We start from the raw sequence: 22,230 nt of genomic DNA, 5'->3' as shown, positions 1-22,230 counted from the left end.
TAAATCTATGAAAAAATAATTAGAAGCATTGCACACATCAGTAGGCTTATTTATTTTTTAAAGTACCTTTATTATGATGTAAGACAAAATTATTATTTAATACTTTTTTAGTTTGACCTGTTTCCAAATTGATCAAATTCCAGGTTGTTCTAATAATGTTGGAAGAGAATTTGATTGTCAAAAAACTGTTTTTAGCTACTAAAATATTCCCTAAAGTTCTTTTTTATTTTTTGTTTTCAAAATGTTTTCTCTCATAACTTTCGCTAAGTTTATTAAATTATCTCTTTCTATTTTCATATCTTCTGAAATCCATTTCTTTTTTAAATCTTAATATGTTTTAAAATATATACTTTGGTAGAACTAAAATTAAAATAATATATAAATGTATCATGAAATATATCATACTTATCATCTATGAGTACAATAGACAGAGGCTATATACATCAAGTCGATTCTCAGATTCTAGACGTTTTAAAAATGTTAAAATATTACTTTACTAAATTTTCTTACTTTGTCTCTATATTTCGTGTGTTAAAAACAAAAATTGCTGACATTACTGGCCTACATCAATTGACCATCATAGTCGGATATTGCAGTTATGACTCTCTCAACCTATACATAAATTTTTTCAATATTTGTAATGGAATTGTCAATTGATGACACTGATGTGCTAGTGACACGAGTTTGGAAGTCTACTATGTAGTATAAACCATGTTAAGATATTATGTTCCTAAAACTTTGTAGGGTCAAATTATTATTTATAGTAATAATGTCAGTATATCCAGCTACAATAATATTTTTTTACTTTTTATTTCAAATATGTAGAAATTGGTCTAGTTTCTTTAAACCATTATTAGTCAGACAATGTTTTGGTGATCTATATAACCCTTTTACTGCCGGACACCTTTTTTTAGTTTGTTGAAAAATGCCGGGCTGAAATTGACTAAAATGTAATGATTTTTTTAAAAAATCATGGATTCATTATTTTTTATCATAAATTGATAAACTTTATCTTGTTTTTTTCCTTATAAGTTGTAATTTGCTACAAAAAATAATTTAAACATTTTTTGTCCTTAAAAAATATATATATTATGTCATGAAACAAAAATTTTAAATAAATAAAAATTATTTTTTGAGTTTGCACTTTAACAACTATATTTAAATATTAAACCACCACCATAATTATAATTTTTTATTGTATAGTAATTATATATAAACATTCCCAAAAAGTTTTAGGAACATACCTTTAAAAATACTGAAGCTGTGATGAATTTTTGAAATTGGTGCAATATCCTCGAATTTCAAGATAACACGTTTATTGATACATAACTTTACACTATATCGCTTTATAATACATAAATCACTTTATAATACATAAATCACTGTCCATTGATATGAAAATATAATACATAATAGAAAATTAAAGTTAAAAGACACTTTGATCAATATTTACAAAAATATATATACATTTTTAGGTTCATAGGCCTGCTGATTAGCACTTGTGTTCCCCAAAACTTGTGGGATGAACACCTTTTTTACAGTTTTTGCAGACAGTCCTGGTTCTCTTCCTCTTCCCTCCAGTACTCATTTTATTAATCGTAAAAATATGTAGATTTACAAATATAAATGTCAAATAAAGTGTAAAACACGAAACAACACAAGTGGAACTCACAACTAATGAGATCGACCATAACCTCATCAAACCAAACTCGAGTTATAACCAAAGAAGTTCAGTAACAAAAATGGCTTCCATAGATTATAAAACCTGTTTTCTGTGTGTTGTCCATATAGTAATGAATAACACAGCTGAATTTCGATGCATTTGGACAACATTGAAAACCAGTATAAAACAAATACGAGACGGCTTTTATAGCGCACGTTGGCGATTTTCGCACAAACGGCAGCGTGCGCAATCGCGCACGTCGGCAGTAAAAGGGTTAAATAGGCCAATATTATTGTATTAACTTGCAGTTATAAATATTGTAAGCATTATTTTTTCATGCCTTACAGTAAATGTAAAATTTCAATAAAATCAGTTTTGTAGTATGAAAAGAATACACTTTTATGAAATAGCGACATTTATTCCATTAGCCATGATGATAAAATTTTGTACAAACAAAAATTACTAGAGAAACACAAAATTTCCAATTACAAACCCAAACACAAGTTAAAATTAGGACCTATGTTATTCACTGTCAATTTTCACAAAAACCCTTTTCAATGTTTTTGGTAAAAATAAATTAAATTTATAACAATTTTTCTACATAAGTGATTTGTTGAAACAGACCAAAAATAAAGAAAAAAACATGACAAAATATGAATCTAAACAGGGCCTACTTATTTAGAAAAGATAAAAACTTTATACCAAATGAAATTAAGCTATTATTCACACAAAATATGTTTTAAGGGGTTAATACGTTATTCATTAGTGCATCTTAAACATAAATCCCTCTTCTTAAAAAATCTTAAATCAAAAAGTACAATCACTAAAAGGACACACGACTAAAGTGGTGATCAGCAGACTAAATGGCTTTCTGACACTTAATTGTCATGTTTCTTACATTCTAAGGACTACCGAATCTTTATACTAAAATATAAAAGAAATTAAAGTTGACCCAGTATTTACTTAAAATTAACATTAAATAACATTCCTTTGTTTAAAGGTTATTTTTGACAATGGAAGGATTGTGAAGGAAACAGGATTTTTCCGGACATTTGCCATCGTTCAGTGAAACAAGAAATCAGTAACACTACGTTTCGAGATCTGCAATCTGATCTCTTCTTCAGGTAAAGAACTAACCTAATACATAATTACAAACTAGGTTAAAATAAACAAATCTTACCAAAGCGTTGTGGCATGCCTAAGTCAGGAATCACAACCTACATGTTGTTTGTCAACTTCACTAACTCTATAAACATGCACTTAATAAAAAACTATACAAAACACTAATCATTAAAACTGAACTACGGAATTCAGGTCACAATACGTCTTCATTCGTCTACTAACCACCTACAACTGACCAGAGGGACTAGCCAATGGTAATCGTCACGGCAGACTAAAACAAGATGGCGGAAATAAAAAGGAAGGGGGACAGGAATGGGCCCTTTTGTTATTGTTGGTTCATGCGAGATGAACTTCTTAAAACCATATTGTGACTCCGCATTGGTTTATTACAAATATCTGATCCGTTTGATACTTTTGGTTTTTTCTTTTTAGTTCATTTTTTAGAATTGGCAACCAAAGCGGCCTAATCTCGACTGATGGTTGACTGATTGGTTGGTCTGCCAATTTAATGTATGTTTCCTCAATTAATTTCCTTTTGAAGAAATGTGGTTCTCGATGTATTATGTTGGCTTCATCCCAATTCATATGATGGTCTTCGGACCAATAATGGTGTGCAATTTTTGACTTTTCTGTGAGACCCTTTCTCGTGTTTTCTTTGTGCTCTTTTATCCTTACGTTTAGTGGTCTTTTTGTCTTGCCTATGTATTCCCTATTGCAACTACATTTTATACTGTAAACACAGTTTTTGGAATCCTGTGTGCCATTTTTTGGTTTTGTTTTTACGAGACTTTGTCTAAGATGCATGACTTTTTTTTATTAAGTGAGACTTTTTTATTAAGTGCATGTTTATAGAGTTAGTGAAGTTGACAAACAACATGTAGGTTGTGATTCCTGACTTAGGCGTGCCACAACGCTTTGGTAAGATTTGTTTATTTTAACCTAGTTTGTAATTATGTATTAGGTTAGTTCTTTACCTGAAGAAGAGATCAGATTGCAGATCTCGAAACGTAGTGTTACTGATTTATTGTTTCACTGAACGATGGCAAATGTCCGGATAAATCCTGTTTCCTTCACAAATAACATTCATTTTTGTTAGTCACTGTGGCCTACCCCACAGGATGTAATACTTTCTTGACATTTCTTACAATGCATTAGCTCTTTATTTACTTAAGCATATATTTTTTATTTATATCCGTCAAATAAGATATGAATTTATTTTATTTTCCCAAACAACATTTTAGGTGCACTTTACCAGGCGCACAGTAAGGGTTTGGATGAACGTTTATTGTAAACAAATTAGGCCTAGCTCATGGAATGAAATGCAGTAACAGTAGTGGAGAGATAATTTCTATGAGGTATTTGTTGATACCTACTTGGCAATATCGGATCTGTTTCGTCATATTATTCCTGTGATTAAAAGATTAAAGATAATGTATTTAGTAGTATCTGTGGCCCACTGCCAGATTTTAAAATTATGTTTCAGAAAAACGCTTACAAAACTTGTTGCTTGCCAACCAAAGACGTATAATATATATAAAAATGCATTTTATAAATTTCTGAATACACTGGTACAGCTAATCCATACTATATCTTGCTGATAAGTATTAGTTTTTCCTAAACACTTAAAAGCATTTCAGATGCACTTTCACGTCACACACAGCTTTTCTAAAGTGCATCCGAAATGTGCTGGCACAGTTGTGGTAAGTTAATGTTCTACAACTTTGTTATTTTTACTCTTTGCCCATCAAAACTTTTACACATTCCATCGGGAGGGTGAGTGCAATGAAATAACAACAATGAAATGATGATTTGCGTTAATTTCATATTTAACAATACAAATAATTATATTTTTATTTACTTTACCCATGTTACACAAAACAACTGTTAATAATTTCGGTATTTATTTACAATACCGTGACCATGAAAAATGGACTTTTTTTCATGGGTTGGGCATTTATAGCCAAGTATTATTATCACAGGTGCATATAAACTGGGGGGAAAGTATATCATTGTATTATATTGATGCCTTTCGGCCATTATTGCATTAAGGATGGAAAATAACCGACAAAATTTTGTCGAACAACACTTGGAGGGTTAAGGATCAGGGGCATCACGTGATCTGGGATTCGACTTTTGCAAGCTCGAGTTAATTTTTTTTCTAAAAGAGCAAGCAGTGCGCAGCACTGCGCAGCGGGCAGGCATCGTTGACAGGATTAACGTCATCATTTCAGTAAAATTGCCAGAGGTACTGTCAAAAACAGAGTTTTCAGAGGATTTCAAAAAATCGTAACTCCTTTGATTTTCGTTGCCGACGAATTTTTTCTTCACTATTGTTTTCAGGAAAAATTGTAGTTTTCAGGAAAAAAAAATTAACATACCTTTCCATGGTCACGATTTTGTAAATTGATACCATAATTTCTTGTAAAGGTAACTTTCATCTTAACAATTAAGGAGGAACCCGAACTAGGCTATATTTATTTATACAATAAACAAGTAACATATCTAAAATATGGAACTCCTTATCCAAAACATTATAGTTGGATGAGTTAATAATATTTTTAGATTTCTCAAGTACTGGTGATCAAATTTTTTATCTAGAATATTGATTAGTTCTAAATTATAAATACATATTATAACCTTAAAGAAAAATATGTGATCAGTTTTGAGTTTGACACTTTTAGGTTAACAAATTTATATTACTATACTTACACATCAGGAGCAGAAAAAGGTACACCAATTATATTTCAGTCGCACGAATTTATTATCTTTACAAAACTAATACTTCTACTTAACGATATTTGACATTACTTTGACAACTACCACACACAACAGCCCATACCATGATTAGATTTCGAAATTAAATATACAACAAAGAGCAATGAATTGGATGAGTGTGGAAATGACCGGTTGTTCTGAAAGTTTGGCTGGTGAGACCGGTAACTAAAAACATTGCCCTTATTTAATAAATAATTACTATGTCTTCTTAATTTTAGAAAAATCTGTTTAGTTAAATTAAATCAATTACTTGTTATTTATTGAGACAGTGTAACACAATTTTAATTCCGTTTTGTTAATCAAGAACTTCCTTAAAATTGGGCTAGCATATTTCTACAACCCACAGTCTCGGATGTATTTCAATTCTGTTTAATGTTTTATAATTTCTGTTGTTATTACTTTAACAGTTTGCTCATTTTAAGATTAAATTTAAGTAAAAGAGTTTTAAAACTTAAACCATGGACTACCAATAAACTACTATTATTTGTAGTGACGAACCCATGGTTTTCACGTACATTAAATACAAAATTGAGCCGAGTATGAGTCTCCCTGTGAGACTTCATATCGTAGCTTACCTGATTTTGAGAACTCGTTTCAAACGTATAACGTTTGTCGATTTACCCTTCCTGAGACCTAACTGGTTAGTAGTGAGTTGGATGTTTTTCTTTACAAAACTTACCATTGGAAAAGAAAAACCCGCAAAAGCTAATAGTTTGGCGTGCTAATAAATGCATTGATTTATTTTATAATATTTGTGCATAATTATATATACTTCTTGTAACAAATATCTTTTATGTAATTACAAGGCATTTCTATACAGTTTCCTCTCACTCTGGAAACCTTCTGCTCGTACTTTCTTAAACTCCTCATTTATTCGAAGGAAATCCGATGCTTCCGTCTGCGAAACTGGTTACCCGAGCCATATGAAGCTGGCGGAACCTATTAAAAAATACTTCTGGAGATATTGTAATGATGTTTTAGTTAATCTTAGTGTTTGTTTGGCATTTATGTGAGAAATATAAAAAACAAATTATGAGTACTAGTAGTATAGTAATAGTCTAGGGAGCGAGAGTACATTTGCATTGTTTAAGTACACATCCTAGTTTTTTCTAATCGATAGATAAATTTCCATTAAGAAAGCAATCGACGTCAGCCAAACTAGTTGAAAAAGTACAAAATTTGTGTGTTAAAAATATGAAACAATATTTTTTTCTCGGATCATATTTTTCTTAGCCTGACATATAAAAATAAACTTTCAGTTACATAAAAAGTTAAATCAGTTTCAGCTAACCATCCATACACATATCCTTAAAGTTTTGACTTCTAGTCTCTTTATCTACAATATCAGGTCTTTACAATAAACAATTGTTATAGCAATGGTAAAACTATCATTTATGTGTCTGACTGTTTGGTTTTAAGAGTATATAGCTAACAAATATAATCCAGAAAAAATAAAAGTTTCAGATTTTAAACCCTTTTCATACACTCCCAATTCGATATAGGGGTAACCCCAAAATGTCGTATGGCACGCCCCATCACGCGATACCTCATTAGAAAGGTCTTGTTAAAAGAAGACAAATTGTGAAAACTAGAGGTATCTATCATGTCCCATAGCAAAAAGACGCTAATTTGAATATACAAAATCGAATCATATTTGTATCAGTACAATACAAGGATAAGGTAAAAAAAAAAAAACATAAAGGGATTGCTTCATAATTAAATCATATGCTCAAACTGCTCTCCTTGGACTGTCTGGCAGTGTCCTAGCCTGGCGTAGAAAGTAGAAATGTGAAACAGCGAGTGCAATAAATTCCTGGGAAACACGTTGGACCACTTGTACAATTTTTTTCTCTCATTTCATCGATATTCTGAGGTTTAGTTCTGTAGAAGTTTTCTTTAATGTAACCCTAAGCGAAAAACTTAAGAGGTGACAAGTCAGAGGATCTTGCAGGCTACTCGATTTCACTCCTACCAATCCATCGATTTGGACATTTCATTCAAATAAGCACTGACATTTAATCCATAATGTGGAGGTGAACCATCTTGCTGAGACCAAACTTGATCGAGATTGTAAAAAACTTAGCGAATAGCCGGAACAATCTGTTCTTTAAAGATCCTTTGATAACCATCAGCATTACGATTTCCATTAATGAAAAATGGTCTTAAAAACCGACCTCCTACGATCCCAAGTCATACATTGAACTTTTCTAGATGTTGTGTATGTTTTGCCCTCATCCACTGATGATTGATATTAGACAAATAACGACAATTGTACCAGTTGACGTTACCGTTTAACATACAAGTCGCTTCGTCATAGAAAACAATATTATTCAGTCCAATCGTGTTGTTGTCTATGTTCGCCATCATAAGTTCGCAAAACTCTACCCAACGATCAGTCATCTTCTGACAGTTCTTGGACTAAATGAATTTTATACGGTTTGTAATGGTTCTGATGCAAAACTCTAAGGACCAATCTTTTAGATATACCAACAGTTTGAGACATAGAAGTTGTTGAAAGATGGGGATCTTTCAAGAGAGTTTGTAAAACATCCAATGAAAGATCCTCGTTTAAAGCTGATCTTGGCCTACCACGTTTGGGACGGTTATTGACACAGACAGTTTCTTCAAAACGTTGAACCGTTTTATAAATAACAGATTTTGATACAGGGTTGCGATCTGAGAAGGTGTCGATAGACAAATTGTTTACCTCTTCGTAGGATCTTATTCTATCGCCAAAACATCGCATCATTAATAAAGTAATACGCTCACTTTCACTCAGCTCCATTGTCACTGGAAACAATTCTTGACTTGAAGAAGACTTACACAAAACTGAAGGACTGCTGGGTTATAACTACATGTCAAAGAGCAGTCAGGTATCAGGGCAACTTGATAAGGCTTAGGTCGGGGTTTTCCAAAACAAGTAAGATCAGGCTAACGTTATGGCTTACGGTTATTAGACTCCCAAGGTATTTTGGTTTTCTAAAAGCACGCAATTCAATCGAACAATGTAATTTTTCTTATAATTTCAACAAATACGTGGTTAATAATATTATAATGATACAACAATTTATAAAAATATGCAATGTTCAGGCCTTCTTGATGAAATGGTTAAGAAGATAATTTAGTGCGTACTATGCAAACGATTCAAAAAGCGCCTTTTTGTTATGGGACAAGATAGACACCTCTAGTTTTCACCATTTGCCTTCTTTTAACAAGACCTTTCTAATGAGGTGTCGCGTGATGGGGCATGCCATATGAAATTTTGGGGTTAACCCCGTATCCCCCATTTTTTAAAAGGGACAAAGTCTCAAAGGTCATTTTTTACACAAAAGCACATTTTTTAGTTGTTATAGTGTACTGAAATTGGTATTTGTACAGAATCCCGTTTCAGGGATATACAGCCGTTTTCACGATTTTACCCAATCCTGTGTAGTTTTGAAACGTTATATTATCAGATAATATCTAATAAGCTAGAATATAATTACCGTTAAAATGGAAATATTACGATTTGTTTCAATTACGAATCACCAAAGTTAACCTAAGTGTAATCCCTAAAGTTTGAGACTGATGTAACTAAAACAACAGATTAAAATACACAACTAATTCAAATGTAGACTAAGTTTGCACAATCGAGTAACTTATAACGAATTAATCTCTAGAAAAAGTTTAGTCTTACGACTAATTTAAAATAACCAATCAGAACCTACGACGACTAATTCAAGTAATATAGTTTTAAAACGTTATATTATCATATAATATCTAATAGGCTAGAACATAATTACCGTTTAAATGGAGATATTATTATTTGTTTCAGTTACAAATCACCTAAGAGGCGCTAGCTACGTTGCTGCAGAGTATTTTATATTTTAATGCCTATTTCCAGAAATAATACGAAATTGTTTGCCTTGTAATACGGAAGAATTATACAAAACAGGGATCCTTAATAATTTTAATTATAACTTTGCAACTAATACCCATAACATACTGTGTAATACATATAGTACGCCCTTTTAATACTTTTGAGTTAAGCATCTTAATTTTTTATATTCTTTTGTTGTGTTCATGTTTAAAAAAATACATTTTTATGAATTATCCTCAAAGTCCCGATTTTATACGACCTGTCGTGTAAAATAGGGTACTCCAAAAAACAACATAAAAATCTATATTTTTGTCAAAGTATGTTATAATTGAAATGTAACAAAATCCATTTTACTACGTAAGGTATTAAGAGAAACAGGAAGGTATAATTAGCATACAATCACTCATTTAGATGTTCACCAGCCCACATAAATCACAAACAAAGATATCATTTTCTTCGTGAACATTTGAGCAAACCCAACCATGGCAGCTAAAGCACTGAAGGTGGAGGGTTTGTACAGAAGCAGTTCTTGTGAACACAGTATTACACAGTTTTCCCACTTAATACATGGTTACGACACGGCCTGAGTGGATTACCAACCACTTCCTAACTTCTTGATCGTTGAAAGTACTGAGAGGTGCCATGAACGCCAAATCAAGGGGCTGTAGCTTATGTGTCGTGTGAGGGAGAAGCAAAGCAGAATAACGCTTTTCTCTCGTGCTAGTTGAATGAGCTCTAGGTTCTTTGTATAAGAGTTGTGTCCGTCAAGTATTAATAGGACAGGATTTTCAGGTGATGGGTTTGATAATTCAATACATTTCTTGAATCAAACCAAGAACGAATCCTTATTAATCCAACCACTTTCTTGATAAACAGCGAAATATTCTGGAGGGGCATCATCCATTAACAGAGGGTTTTCTCTCTTTCTGGGAAAAACAAACATCAAAGGCATAAAATTATTGTCTCTTTACACAGTGCAAATTAGCACTTGGTTCCACGACTATTAGTGGTACCCATTCACCTAAATACACCGATGCCTAAATAGTGGAATCGACTTTTTAGCATCTATTAATTATTTTTTGGAAATGGTAGTCATTAGATTAACACGGCTACCGACAGCTGAAGGTCACAAACAGTGGCTGACTTGTCGCGGCAGGCATCCTTCCGGACTTGCTTTTGTATTTACAAATCACATTTGTACAGTCTAAATAATTCGATAATGTATTTTATCATTGGTGACGAGTGGTTATTATTTGACTAACATGGAAGCAATTAACTATTTTACAGTGACGTACCTGTAAGTAAATACGAGCATTTAATTGAATATGCCGCGAAAGTGTTTTCCAGGCTCCAACTCTAATTATGACGGAACAGAACAAAAATTCTGTACTTAGATTTTCACTAAATAATGATTAAGACAAAAATGGATTAGATCTATTCATCGGGACAATTTTGAATCTGATAAATATTCAGTAGTTTGTGAAAATCGTGTTGTTAATTGCGATATACATAGAGAAACTTATGCAAAAAGGCCAGATGGAACAGTTATTACCTGTAAAAGATCAGTTCCAAAGTTAAGAGATGGACCTTTTCCTACATTATTTAAAAATCAACCTAGTTTTATGTCACAGAATTTACTGAAGGAAGGAAAACGTCTGAAGATAGACAATCCAATGTCTTAATACAACAAAAACAAAAAGAATGTGAAGAGATTGAACAGGAAAAATAAATAGTCTTTGTAGTATTAGGATAAACATAGTAAAGTTTTACAATAAGAATCTTGATTATATTCCAATAACAAATGAAAATTGTATTGCATTTTCCAAAATATACACACCTATTAATAGGCCTCCTAAAATAAGTATGTTAGTTTTTATGAATACACTTTTACGAATTACTATTTATTTGAAGGATGCTGACATTACAAACAATGTGTCTAGCTTAGTAAGCTATACAAAGAATTTGTCATGCAATTTGTGGTCAGTATTGAACGATGTATTAAGAGTATTCCTCTAGTTTGTAGATTTTCTGTTACAACACTCAGAAACCGATAAATTTTAATATAAATCGTATTTGTAAACAGCGTAACAAATATTGAAAACTTGTCAGAGCACTGCAAATAACAATAACGCTCTTAGAAATAAAATACAATATTTTGACAAACAAATTGGCCTTCTCATGGAATCCCCCGTTATAGTTTTTAGAATGCTAGTGTGGGCATCCGTAATAGGTTTTACTAATCCTTCAGGTTACATGTCCCTTCAGAACAGCAATGTTTTAACACTGTCCAATAAGCTCTACTTGGATACATTTAAAATTAAATTAGGCTGTCACAATTCTGGTTTAAGCGATAAGCAATGTGCTTATTTTATAAAAAGAAATAGTGTTTAAGAGAATAATGCATTGTATATTAACCTTCTTACAGAATGGAACAAAACTCCATCCTTATATAAAAAAAGTGCTCTACCTGAGCGCTATAAAGAGGCAAAATGTTGCGTTGTGTTCACTTTTTAAGAAGAATTGTAGCTGCTCTACAGATCTAAGCAGGAGAAATAACTGGAACTTGTGAATATCTAAAAGTAATATTAACATGGTGGAACATAAAATACAAAAAGTACAATAACGGAACTCAAGTAAAACAATATTTTCAGAGAGAAAATTAAGTGTGAAAATGATCCAGCTATAGTTTTTTTTTTTGAGGATTATATTAAGTGGTTGGATGTGTAAATATGTGTAAATAGCTACCAAAGAAATATTTTACAATATGTTCTATTAGAAAAATTTCCAAAAGATGAGACTGAATTAAGGTTTGGCCAGTACCGCCATACGAATGGCGGAAATGATCTCATCAGCATAACATACCTTTTGTAGAAAGTGAACTTAAAGTCGTGTTTTTTGCTCAAATTAATGTCTTCAAAAGTGGGAGAGTTTATTGTAAAAGTAAATGAGGCACGTTTCCTCGAACAGAAATTTGAATAGCTAAATGTGTTCAGTATGAACTATCTCATTACATTTTTTAAGGGGTGTTACAATAAACAAGCTATGAAGCGATGATTAATTTTACATTATTCATCTCTTCCTTAATCAAAATTATATATAATTTGTATATATTTTGAGCAATAGGTACCGAACTAGGCCAGTAATAATACTAATACTGCGCTTGTGTTCGTCCTCCCAATGCTTTACAAGCAGGCCCAGTTGGTTTTCTGCCATGATTCATGATGTCAAAACGGAGCCTGCCGGTTCTGAGTTAACGCTGTTCCCGCTCATAGGTATTTTCTGGAAAAAAACCATTCCTGTTCAGACATGAACCAGGCTAACGCAGCGGCACTTCAAATTCCAGATTCCAAGATTCAAATTCCAGAAGCCCGGCTCCAGAGGTTCGTATTATTACTAATGTTTATTCATTATATTTATATTAGATGATAACATATAATAAGCTAGAATATAATTACCGTTTAAATGGAAACATTATGATTTGTTTCAATTATGAATCATCAAAGTTAACCTAAGGGTAATCCCTAAAGTTTGAGAGTGATGTAACTAAAATAACTGATTAGAATGAACAACTAATTCAAGTGTAGACCAAGTTTGCACAATCAAGTAACTTATAAAGAATTAGTCTGCAAAAAACGTTTGGTCATAAGACTAATTTAAAATAACCGATAAGAATCAAAGACCAATTCAAGTAGGGACTAAGTCTGCACAATCACTTAGCTGATTAAAAAGTTAACCTGTAGAAAATTTAGTCTTAAGACTAATTGAAAATAACCGTTCAGAGTTAAGGGTATTCACCAGTTACGTTGCTGAATGATATTTGATATTTTACTTTCCAGAAATCATGGGGAACTGTCTAAGAAAATTGAGTTTTCGCCGTCGTTTTGAGGAACATGCGGATAAGTTTGCTGCGAGGGAGAGGGAAGCGCCTTCTCAAAGAAACAACATTCCAGATGAGCAAGAAAATTTTGTGTGAGTCTTCTAACTGAATATTCTGAATATTAAAATAAGACTTCTCCTCTTTTTTTCAGGACTCTTAAAGTTTAATTTTCTCATTACAGTAATTGTTCCTTACGGTCTAATGAAAAAAATAAAAATGTTAATTTCTTTGCCTTTGTTATAGGGGAGAGTTGTATAAAATAGGGACACTTAATATTGTTTTTATTATAACTTTGCAATTAATAAAAATAACAGTGTATGTTGTATACCCTTTTTGTACTTTTTACTTACGTATCTTAATTTTTTTATAATTATTTGTTCTACTTAAATTTAAAAAATAAATTTTCATAGATTATCCTCAAAGTCCCCATTTTATACAACCTGTCGGATAAAAGGGGGTACACCAAAAAACTACGTAAAAGTCTATATTTTTGTCAAAGTATGTTATAATTGAAATGAAACAAAATCAATTTTACTACGTAAGGTATTAAGAGAAACAGGAAGGTATAATTAGCATACAATCACTCATTTTGATGTTCACCAGCCCACATAAATCACAAAATAAAGATATCATTTTCTTCGTCAACATTTGAGCAAACCCAACCATGGCAGCTAAAGCACTGAATACAGTCTTTGTTTTCTTGTGAGTGAACATAAATTTCATTGCAGAAAAAGCAGGCTAAACCATAATCTCAGATAATGATGATGACGACTTTGCCTCTTTTCGGTGTTTCATCTTTTTTCTTTTGGGATTTTATGTGATTTTGGGTGAAGTAGGCCTAGTTGTTCGCTTTACGGTTTTCTTTTTTTCTTTTAATCCCTTAGATTTGCCAGTGAAAGGTTTCTCCTGGGAATCAAACGACCTTTTTTTGTTTATTACTTTTTTCCTCCCTCTCTTTGATTTCAGCCTCTAGTTCACTTTTATAAGGCAATGATGTCAGAATAGCTGTTTGGCCCCTTCTCTTGTCATTTATTCTGTTTTCTTTCAAGTTCTTGGGGGTGGACGCATTAGACTTTACGGTGAAATATTGAAAGAAGAGTCAAACGAACATCTAGAGCCAGATGGTGATGGTTGAGGTTCCAGTTCTGAAGGTGATGGCTCGGCAGTTGATGGAGTAGGCCTAACCACCTTGGCAGTCGTAGGTTGGTAGGGTGCAGAGTCAGTAGTAAGTAGTCATTCAGAAACATCCTCTGTCACTGTTGTTTGAGAGTTACTAGTAGTAGATAGCATTGCTTGAGGTTTTTCGTTGGTTTCAGATGGGGCAAACAAGTGGTCAGGAAATTTATTTCCGTTAAAAGAACATACTCCAGTTTTTTCAAATCCCCTCACTGCAGTTTGTACAGAAGCAGCTCTTGTGAACACAGCATTAAACAGTTTTCCCACTTAATAAATGGTTATGACACGGCCTGGGTGGTTTACCAACCACTTCCTAACTTCTTGCTCGTTGAAAGTACTGAGAGGTGCCATGAACACCACATCAAAAGGCTGTAGCTTATGTGTCATGTGAGGGGGAAGCAAAGCAGAATAACGCTTTTCTCTCGTGCTAGTTGAATGAGCTGTAGGTTCTTTGTACGAGAGTTGTATCCGTCAAGTATTAATAGGACAGGATTTTCAGGTGATGGGTTCAAACCAAGAAAGAATTCTTATTAATCCAACCACTTTCTTGATTCACAGCAAAATATTCTGGAGGGGCATCATTCATTAACGGAGGGTTTTCCTTCTTTCTGGGGAAAATAAACATCTCAGGCATAAGTCTCGGCAGAATGCTGAAGTTCTCAATCTTTCCGCTGAAGAAAGAGTACCGATTCGTTTCTTACTACAAAGAGCAAGTACTTTCAACGGCTTATTGGCTACTGTCATAATGCCAGTACCATTAACATTGTAAATATCATTTGGAGAGAATTTGTGCTTCTCAATAAGAGACTATAGTAAATCAAAAAATTTACTTACGGCAGCATGGTTTAATCCCTTTGCTCGTGCCATCGATGTTTTCTCTGGATCACGCAATGAAAGTAAAGGATGCCTTTTAAGAAAACCAAATAGCCCGTCTTTGCCAGCAGTCTGTTTTTCTTTGTTAAAAGAATGATCTATTTTTTTTTCTTCAGCCAATTGAAATGCTAATCTTCATAAATAAATCAGAGTAAAACCACAGCCTCTCCTTAAGAATTAATACATGTTGTAGGAGTTCTTCCTGAGCCTCTGAAAACAGTGTTGTATCTTCCAAGTTATTTTTTTCAGCTGCTTTCTCCGATGGGATTCCGAGTTCTCCTGCCTCCTTCACGTTCCTCTCAAGTGTGGTTTGAGGTACATTAAAGGCCTTGGAGGCTCTTCTGTATACCATTTCTCCATCTAATACAGCTTGAATTGCTTCAGCCATACTTTACTCGGACCAGCTCTGGTTTTTGATCTTCCTCACGTACTGACACATGTTGACATCTGCAAACATATTTAATAATAATAAATACAACCAAAACAAATAAATAATTAGTTTTATTACCTTCTAAGAAGTTATAATATATTTTAGGTTCTTAACAAATATATGACAAATTTTAAATACCTCAAAAATACGTATTCAAACTATCTTCTAAACACAATACACAATTCTATTAAAGAAATTAACGTACCGTAACAAAATCCACAGGATCTTATGGATAATTAAAAATAAGAAATAATTTCAAATCATCCAATTGAGTTCAAACGTCCCCATTCTGTACTACTCTTAATGTCCCCATTTTTACCTGACATTGCTGATCGCTAGTAAAATTGGCATCCAAGGGACAGTATTTGACATCATTACAAATAAAATGACAAAGTATACTGTTAATAGTACTAAATAAAGCTGTGCACTTGCCAAATATCCGTCTAATTGTAGTGTAGATTTAAATTAACGTAACCAATAAATCGAAATTGAAAAAAGCATCTACAAAATTTCACAAATTACTAGTTACACAAGTAACGGCCTACGGCTACATCTCAACTCAAACTAACGCCTTCGAGGCTAAGAATATTGGTACTGGTTTCTGCCGCTAGTAGCAGCACTCCTCACGTAGTTACCGACTGTTCCCATTTCAGAATCAGAATCAGAATCAGTCTTTATTGTTACGTCAACGTTTATACATAGCATTGCTATAGAAACAGGTAACATTGTCATAAATTAATGTAATAATGATACATACACATATACATTCATACATATGCACATCACAATTCACATATACATATAAACTTAATAAAAATACATATAAGAGGTCAAGACAGCGTAACAAATTTAATGTAATCTATGTTAAAACACAATTTTAAAATTCAGGATCCATCAAATACTCATTAACACTATAATAGTTTTTTTCCAACAAAAAATCTGTTAGTTTGCTTTTAAATGTTTTTGAATTGATTAAATGTTTATATTTTTGAGGTAACTTATTGTATAGTTTTTTTGCCGTGTATATTGGAGTTTTTTCTACCAGACGCAGTCGATGTATGGGATATTGAAAATTAGCTTTAAATCTTGTATTGTAATTATGATCAAAGTTATCACTTGATAAGCTTTCAAAATTTGATTGTACTGTTAGTAGGGTTTTCAGAATGTATAAATTTGGAAGTGATAAGATTTTTAATTCTTTAAACAGAGGTTTGCAAGAAGTTCTAAATGATGAAAAGGTCATTAATCTCATAATTTTTTTTGGATCTTAAAAACTTTAAATATCAAAGTCAGAAGATGATCCCCAAAATTCAATACCATATTGAATTATTGAAAAAAAGAAAGAGTAGTAAATTATTATTCTAGTTTCCAAATTAATTGAATTTCATAACACTAGCATTTGATAACATGCCGAGTTTAATCTTCTAATAATATTTTCAATACATTTTTTCCAAGAAAAGTTTATATCCAGATCTATACCTAAAAATTTTGCACTATCACATAATTTTATTTGTTGGCCGTGGAAAATCACATCCTTATTATAGCCCTCCTTTAATTGTGCTGTTCGAAAATTTAATAGTTGAGTTTTCTCTTGATTTAATTTCAATCCGTTAACCTTAAACCAGTATGCCAATTCATAAAAAGCTTGATTTAATTTATTTTTTAATTGAAAGTGAGAGTTTGCTTTAACAACTGCGGTTGTGTCATCTGCATATAATATAATTTTTGGTGAAACATTTTTAGGTAAATCATTAACATACAGAAGAAAAAGTAGAGGCCCCAAAATAGACCCTTGAGGAACGCCAACTTTAATTTCCTCCCAACGAGATCTAGATTTTACACTATTTTTAAAAATTACAGTTCTTTGAAATCGATGAACTAAATAAGATTCAATCCACAGGATTGATCTATTTGAAAAACTGTACAGTTTAAGCTTTTTTAAAAGGATATTATGGTTCACACAATCAAAAGCCTTGGACAAATCACAAAACACACCCATGGTTCTCTGTGACCCATCCAAAGCCCAAGACACCTCATTTACAAGTTTATTAATGGCCCCTAATGTACTGTGACCCCTCCTAAATCCGAATTGATCACAAGTCAAAATTGAATTAGATTCTAAAAAATTTGTAATTTGGTTTAGTGCTAATTTTTCAAATACTTTAGAAAATGATGGCAGTATTGAAATTGGACGGTAATTATCTGGATTTTGTTTTTGGCCTTTTTTATAGAGTGGTTTTAATTCAGCCCGTTTTAAATTTTTTGGAAAACTACAATTTTTGAATGATTGATTAATTAAAACTGATAAAGGAACAGCTATACTATACATTACATGTTTCATTACGTCCAGAGGTATTTCATCCCACCCAGATGATTTTTTATTTTTTAATGATTTTATCACTTTAACAACATCATCTGATGACACATTACCAAAATTAAACTTAAAAAATTGACATTCAAGATCAGTTTGTGCTAAATTTAGGGCCTCTTGTTCACAAGGTCGAGCCTTAATTTCTTTGGCCAATTCTGCAAATTTTTTGTTGAAGAATTGTGCAATTTCCTTTCCATCTTTAACAACCCTACCACTATCCAACACAACATCAGGAAAATTGTTAACAGATTTTTTGCATCCAAGCTCAGATTTAACTACATGCCAAGCAGCTTTATTTTTATTTTCAGAATCTTTTATGAAATTAGAATTATACATTTGCTTTGATTTATTACAGACATTTTTGAAAATTTTTTTATAATTTTTTACATAATTTATGAAATTTGGATTGTTTGACTGTTTGGCTAGTTTACTAAGCTCCCTCTTTTTAATGCTTGAAATTTGAATTCCTTTTGTTATCCATTTTTTATTTTTGGATTGTTTGGTTTTGTTAGCAGAGAATTTTAATGGAAATGATTCTTCAAATATATTTTGAAAGCAATTAAAGAAATTAGAACAGTTGTCAACAAAAGTAAAATTGTTTGAAACATTCCACTTAGTGTCTTTTAATCTACTGCTAAATCTATAAAGAGCTTTTTTAGAAAAAATCCGTCTTTTTACTCTAAGTTTAGTATTGTCATTATCAGAAATAAGATCTTTAGAAATATCTAAAAAGACTGCCCTGTGATCCGACAAACCCAATTCCAAATTCATTGTCTGAGATTCAAAGGATGACTTAAATTTAAAAGTTAAAATATTATCAATGCATGAATTTGTATTAAAAGTAATCCTAGTTGGTGATGCAAAATGTGTTTTAAAACCGTATGATTCAATCAGAGATAGGAATTCAAATTTCTGCTGTGGTTTATTTGTTGTTTCCATTATATCTACATTAAAGTCTGATGCAATATAAACATTGTTTACATGGTTTTCTTTACCTAAAAGTTTTAACAAAGCCTCAAGCTTATTTAAAAATAATTTGAAATTTGAATCTTCTGGCACTCTATAAATAGAAATGATAATTATAGGCCTTTTTAAATTAATTATTTCTATGCATGAAGCTTCAAAAACTGAATCCATATTATAAATGCACAGATCTTGTCTGGTTTTAAATTCAAAATTATTTTTCAAAAGAATACATGAGCCTCCATGATAATCTCTATCTCTACAATAAAAATGTGCCAGATTATAATTAGAAAAACTATTTAAAATGGTAACACTATCCCTACTCAACCAATGTTCATTTAAACAAATAATTTGAATATTTGAATTTTGTAGAATTATTTCTAAATCAATTTTTTTATCAAGTACTCCTTCTTGGATATTTAAATGTAATAGCCAATTATATTTCTGATCAATTTTGGCTTCCTTACAAATAGGCCAAACATTCTTAAATTTTAAATTTTGATTTACCTTATTTGCATGAAAGCAGTAAAATTTGTTACAAACTAAACAGAAGTTATCTAAATCTAAGTGTTCTTTATATTTTTGTTTGGAGGTTCGTTTTTTAAGTCTATCGCACCATCCTCTTCCTCATCTACTGGAGTCTGGGTCGAAGTAGGGGGACTGTCCACAGGAACTGATACGTCTTGACACTCTATATCCTGTCCACCAGCAGATGAAAGGTTACAGATGCCATCTTCAATCGACTCTTTCAGCTTCAACATAAACTCCTGATGTGAAAGTCCACGCCTTAATTCTCTTTGTGATACCTGGTCACAGCACACAATACTTACTGAAGCACCAGTTTCTTGATGGAATGCCACTATGTTCTTGGCGAATTGTTCAGGCGGAATCATATCTCTCACACAGCCCATTGGGGAGCAGATCAATTTTTTTAGCCCTTTGGCCTTGAAGTCCTGAGTCAGTTGGGCGAAAGCATCATTGTAGTCCTGAATTATGGGTTTTGCATTATACGTCGCTTTGGTAATTAGGCTGTATATGCAGGCTCCTCCATGGCTTACCTTTTGAAACGTAAGTTTGTCTGATTTGAGGTCTGAAAGCTGTGGCCTACCAATTTTCTTCCTGAATACAACAGCTACACCAGCTGTCATATTTCTATCATGGCCAAGGTCACCAGATATAGAATGGGCGAAACCCACAGATGAGTCATACAAAAAATTATCAATTATAAGGCCCATGTCCTGTTCAATTACATGGATTCCCTGCTCCTCAATCACAGGAGACAAACCCGAAGTCTGATTGGTAGGTTTTTCTATATTTTTTGAAAGCATTTTCACAATCATCTCTGCAATTTTCACTTTTCCTTTCTTATTATAGTGCATACCATGAGTAGTGTAATAATGCCGTGGCAAGATATGAAGTGGTAGAATTTGGAACTTATCAGTCTTAGCCTCTTTTTCAAGTTTTGAATTTATAACTGAAATCTTCAGATCCAATTTGGGTTTATCATGCCTCATTGGCAATGTCGCAAGAATTAAATTTGTGTGAGAGGAGTCCCGAATCAGGCCATGTACATCTTCCATCAATCGATTCACACTTGTACTTTCTACATTGTTAGTACCTGCCATCACCAAAAGATAATCATTCTTCGTCAAGTCTGTAGTTAGCTGTTGGACCTCCTCAATGACTTTGTTAAAAATTGCACCTGATCTAACAAACGAACAGACATTTACAGTAGCTCGTTGGTGAATTAAATCACTCAAGTTTTTCCCATGACTATCGGCCATTATAGTAAGTTTAGATTGGTTCATTTTGCTCGACACAAAGCTGTTAAAAGTTTTAGGCCTATTGTCTTTAGAAATATTTATGTTCTTAGGTAAGCATACCTTTTTCTTGTGTGCTGATGTCTGTCGAGTGTCTTCAACAAGTTTGTCGCACTCCAAAATGTCTGTAGACAAAATTTCAAAAGAATTTTCACAAGATATATTAATATTCTGGGGTATTATAGCTTTCCTTGAATTATTACTAACAATTTTCCAGGGTTCATTTTGTAATGTTGTTCATTTAAGCCGCCATCCCCGTTTTGTACGGCCCTCCCCTATTGTTTTGATAAAAAGTAGTTATTTTCATTTTTATACAAGTTTTTCCTTATCAATCCTCCCACTCTTGCAATAGTTCCAAAAGCTCACGATACTGCCGTACCTTATTGATTCATTGTGCTGAGTCAAAGCTCATTGTACAAGGCGTTCAATACTTTAACTATTAGTTATGGATTAACACATAGGCAGATGGACAACTGTACTGAGACAACCGTTGGTTGTCTGTTGTGCAATCATAGGTTCGATGTTGTCTGATTCACTTCCAATAAATAACTGGGATTTCATTAAATTTACTAGATAAGTCTTATCACCAACAATATCAATATAATTGTTGGCCAATATTTCTCACAATTACCATATAGTCCACATTTTTGAATTCAATAATTCCTCTACTTTTGACACATCGGTTTTTGCTGTGCCCAATGGTACGTTCAACTGGAAGGTATAAACCAGCCAGAAGTGATCTCTGCTGGGTTAATACCTCTACTTACTCAAATTGATAAAGTAGAGCAAATTGAACTGTCTTATGAGTGGTATAGGATTGTAATGAATGCACAGAATCCAATTTCGCAATGACATTAACAATAATTAACGTATCTATGCTGGGAAGGGTTGATTCATAGCCAATGTGGAGGTCTGCTCAATTTCACTTTCCACTTAGTACAGTGTCTAAAATCTGATGCAGCCGCTGACTTGACTCATGAAAGCTATATAACACTTGATTTTGTAGACTAGATGTCTCTGATGTCAAAACGATGCAGAGTTCATTTTTGAGCTTCTTCGCCACTGACTATTTTTGTATATCTTCAGACTTATGTGGACTCCAGATTTTAGAGCTGTATGTGAGTGTCAGATTTTATTGCAATAAGCGGAAAGTGAAATGGAGTTGAACTCAATATTCACAACAGTATTCAATTTTCAAACTTTGTGAGTTTTGTTCATTAGTTTGCCCACTGTAATAAGTCATCCTTATGGTAAATTTGAAAACCTACAATAATTTTAAAAAGAGGCATTTTTTAACCTGT

At 32.6% G+C, this 22,230-nt stretch overlaps 2 protein-coding genes across 4 annotated transcripts in view; one reads left to right on the top strand and one right to left on the bottom strand.

The window, feature by feature from the left end:
- The window catches only part of LOC124369931 (copper-transporting ATPase 1), a 173,379-nt gene extending 167,737 nt beyond the window's left edge, over nt 1-5,642 (bottom strand). For all 3 annotated transcript variants that reach the window (XM_046828132.1, XM_046828130.1, XM_046828131.1), the window contains exon 1: nt 5,495-5,642. The gene's annotated coding sequence lies outside the window, so the exon portion shown is untranslated. The remainder of the gene's footprint in view (nt 1-5,494) is intronic.
- Nucleotides 5,643-12,698: 7,056 nt separating this feature from the next.
- LOC124369930 overlaps nt 12,699-22,230 on the top strand; it is a 28,972-nt gene continuing 19,440 nt past the window's right edge. The window contains exons 1-2 of the mRNA XM_046828129.1: nt 12,699-12,799; nt 13,256-13,388. Coding sequence (XP_046684085.1) covers nt 13,261-13,388 — 128 coding nt within the window. The 5' untranslated portion in view covers nt 12,699-12,799; nt 13,256-13,260. The remainder of the gene's footprint in view (nt 12,800-13,255; nt 13,389-22,230) is intronic.

Source organism: Homalodisca vitripennis, chromosome X, assembly GCF_021130785.1.
Source record: "Homalodisca vitripennis isolate AUS2020 chromosome X, UT_GWSS_2.1, whole genome shotgun sequence".
Lineage (NCBI taxonomy): Eukaryota > Metazoa > Arthropoda > Insecta > Hemiptera > Cicadellidae > Homalodisca > Homalodisca vitripennis.
The sequence above is the reverse complement of the archived record's forward strand: the minus strand, read 5'-3'. Positions and strand labels throughout refer to the sequence as shown.